At 63.5% G+C, this 2,753-nt stretch overlaps 2 protein-coding genes across 3 annotated transcripts in view; one reads left to right on the forward strand and one right to left on the reverse strand.

Moving 5' to 3' along the window:
• LOC113215996 (protein TANC2) overlaps nt 1–2,753 on the forward strand; it is a 51,612-nt gene that overhangs the window by 10,352 nt on the left and 38,507 nt on the right. The window lies entirely within an intron of this gene.
• On the reverse strand, nt 20–2,514 carry LOC127750244 (uncharacterized). The gene is made up of 2 exons (XM_052271342.1): nt 315–2,514; nt 20–218 (listed from the first exon to the last, which is right to left on the reverse strand). Exon 1 carries the CDS (start codon nt 2,450–2,452, stop codon nt 1,664–1,666), a length of 789 nt encoding a protein of 262 aa, XP_052127302.1. The 5' UTR covers nt 2,453–2,514; the 3' UTR covers nt 20–218; nt 315–1,663.

Below are 2,753 nucleotides of genomic sequence, written 5' to 3' on the forward strand. Positions count from 1 at the left end.
AATGGCATGACGGGGAAAATGTCCAAAAATAAATGGGCACCCCACAATACCCCCCTCGGCGAGTTCAAATCGAGATCGAAGACCGAGAGATGAGCCTCGTCGACTAAAGAAGGGGTTCCCCAACCTGCCAGCCTGCCGCGAGGGCCTAAAGCTAAACCTACCTAAGCAAGTGAAAAACATGGAAAGCAAAAGTACACAGAAAGAAAACATGACCTAACCTAAGCACAGCCCTGACAAGCCCACACACGGGATAACCTTAGCTAAACTGCTGGACATCAAGGCCGGAAAATTACAAGAAAACCCCATGACTTAACCTAAGCACGGCCCTGACAAGCCCTCACACGGAATAACCTAAGCTAAACTGTTGGACATCAAAGCCGGCGATGCCATTGCACACTAAAGGGTACACTGACAGAGAAAAATCAAAAGGAACACAAAACACATGAGACACGACCATGGGGCCTAACGCTAGTAGTGACAAAAACCCAAACACACAGGAGAACTAAGATTACGCAATGCAAGAAATGAATGTACAATTTTACAGTATGTTACATAAGACGCAATGAACTAGAGAACATATATACATAGGAGTCCACGCAGAGGCCCTCGAGTTGGCCGGATCTTCTTCTTCCGGTTGTCCAGGAGGGTGGGTCATGGAGGCAGAGAGCGACGGGCGCTATGACTGCCCGCGAGGAGCGGCGCTAGGCTCTCCGTGGAAGCCGAGTCGCGCTCCCCGAGGACTCGCGCGCAGGAGGGGTGCAGGGGGGGCGGGGCGCGCCCTGGCAGCGAGCCCCTCACGAGTCGGCGGCGGGTCCCACCCAGACAGGCCTATCCGGGCGGGGGCGGCGCTCAAGTGACCCCCCGTGCGCTCCGGCGCACGGCGATGTCGAACTCGTCCTCGGTCCTTTGGGTGGCGTCCTCTTCGCAGCAGCGGGGGCGGAAAGCCAGACCTGCCGGGTCGCCAGTTGACACGGGCAGGACTGGGGCGCCTTCAACGTCCCGGCGGGCGGAGGGGGGCCGCGGGGGCGCCTCACTTCGTGACCGCGCCGCGGTCTGGTTGAGGCGCCGGCTCCGCGGCGGGGCCCCGGGCGTGTGGCAGGCCCGGGACGGTGGCACTCCTAGGCCATCAGCGGCCCAGGTGGTGCGAGGGGCCCTGAGCGGGCTGGTGGTGGGTGACCAGGTGGCCGGACACACGGGGTGCCCCGGGGCGAATGTGGGTGGCGGGCGTCGTCGCGGTGCTCGGCCCGCGGGGTCGTCAGCTGTCGTCAGGCTGGCGTTGACGCGGCGGGCCTGACGTAAGTCGCTACGGTGGGGAAGTGGCCGGGCAGGACGGCAGCTCGTTGGTGGTCCGCGTCGTTCGGTGCGGCGGCTCTGGGGGCTCGCGGCCTGCGTGACCCCCCCATGGGTCAGCTGTCACCTCACCCGGTTGGTCACCTGGTGCCTCACACTAGTGGTGCTGCAGTGGCGCTGCAGCTCGCGGGGTCCCGCGTCGGCGGGGAGGAGCGGATTGGCATGGTCCTCTCCTCGCGGACGGTGGTCGCCGGAGGCCGTCGTGACAGGGCCCTCGCGGCTGACCGTTGCCGTGCGTCCGGCACGGTGCTCCACCCCCCAGGGCGCCAACGCCGGTGGTTCCTCGGCGAGGCGCGGGGAGGGGTGACTGCTTCTAGATGGCCTCCTCTTCGCGGTGGGGGCGCCCGAGGCCCTTACGGCCTCGTCCGCGGCGTTTCCTCGAAGGAGGGGCGATGGCGGCGTCGGTAACGACGCCCGTGGGGTGCCTCACGGTGCCGTCCGGGATGGGTGCGGCACGACGGAACTTGTCCCAGATTGCGTGACGGAGCTCCTCGGCCGTTCGGAGCCCGCACTGCTGGGGCTCGCAGAGGGCCAACTCCTTCTTGTACTCTCCCAGGAAAACGAGAGCTAGGGCACGCTTCACGTTGAGGGGCAGCTCGTGGGCGTCAAAGAAGATGTCCAGCTCATTCACAAAAGTGGTCGGGTCCGACTTGCCGTCAAACCTACACCAAGGCTCCTCGGGTCGCCAGGACTCCCCGATGATGGTGCTCGTCGGTGCCTCGGTGGGGGCCGCAGCGGGGGCCTGGGCGGGCGCGACGGGCACTGGTGTCGGCGACCGAGTCCGCACCGCGGCGTCGTCGGCGAAGTCGGCCGTAATGGGCCTCGGCACGGCGGCGGGCGGCAGCGGTGGCGCGTTGATGACGTCCTTGGTGTCGACTGTGCAGGGGCACGGGGTGGGTTGGTGCAGCCCGGCCGCCGACGCTGAGTACTGCTTCAGGGCCGCGGTGGCCGCGGCGGCAAAGGCGGCGAGCTCCGCCAGGAGGGGCACGAGCCACGCAGGGGGCGCCGTGCTGTTCGCTGCGCGCGCCCTTGGTCGCGGCAGGGCGGACCACCAGCAGAACAGCCACAGCACAACAAGGATCAAGTTGATGGTTTCAATCATCTTGAAGTTCACTAATAGCACTGCACACTAGAGTCACACACGCACTCACGCGCAACGCGACACGCGACACGTTCTGTTCCGTCCCGTTCACTCCTCCCTCCCTCTCACAACACGCAAGTCCAGCCCCGCTGTTGGGCGCCAATTGTAAGGTCGTGGTAGAATGTTCCTTCCAATAATTTAAAGTTAATGTTCGATTGGCTGGACTGTGTGATTTGGGGTAAAGGGTAGGAAAGGCGAGATTATTGAGTAACGGCTAATTATTCAAGTAAGCGGTACATACACGGCTTTTTCCACACACATC

The sequence above is a fragment of the Frankliniella occidentalis genome, unplaced genomic scaffold (genome assembly GCF_000697945.3).
Source record: "Frankliniella occidentalis isolate FOCC.00 unplaced genomic scaffold, Focc_3.1 Scaffold158, whole genome shotgun sequence".
In the NCBI taxonomy this organism is placed as follows: domain Eukaryota; kingdom Metazoa; phylum Arthropoda; class Insecta; order Thysanoptera; family Thripidae; genus Frankliniella; species Frankliniella occidentalis.

Coding starts and splice junctions, on each gene's coding strand:
- LOC127750244 (XM_052271342.1), bottom strand. CDS start 2,452: ATGATTGAAACCATCAACTTGATCCTTGTTGTGCTGTGGCTGTTCTGC.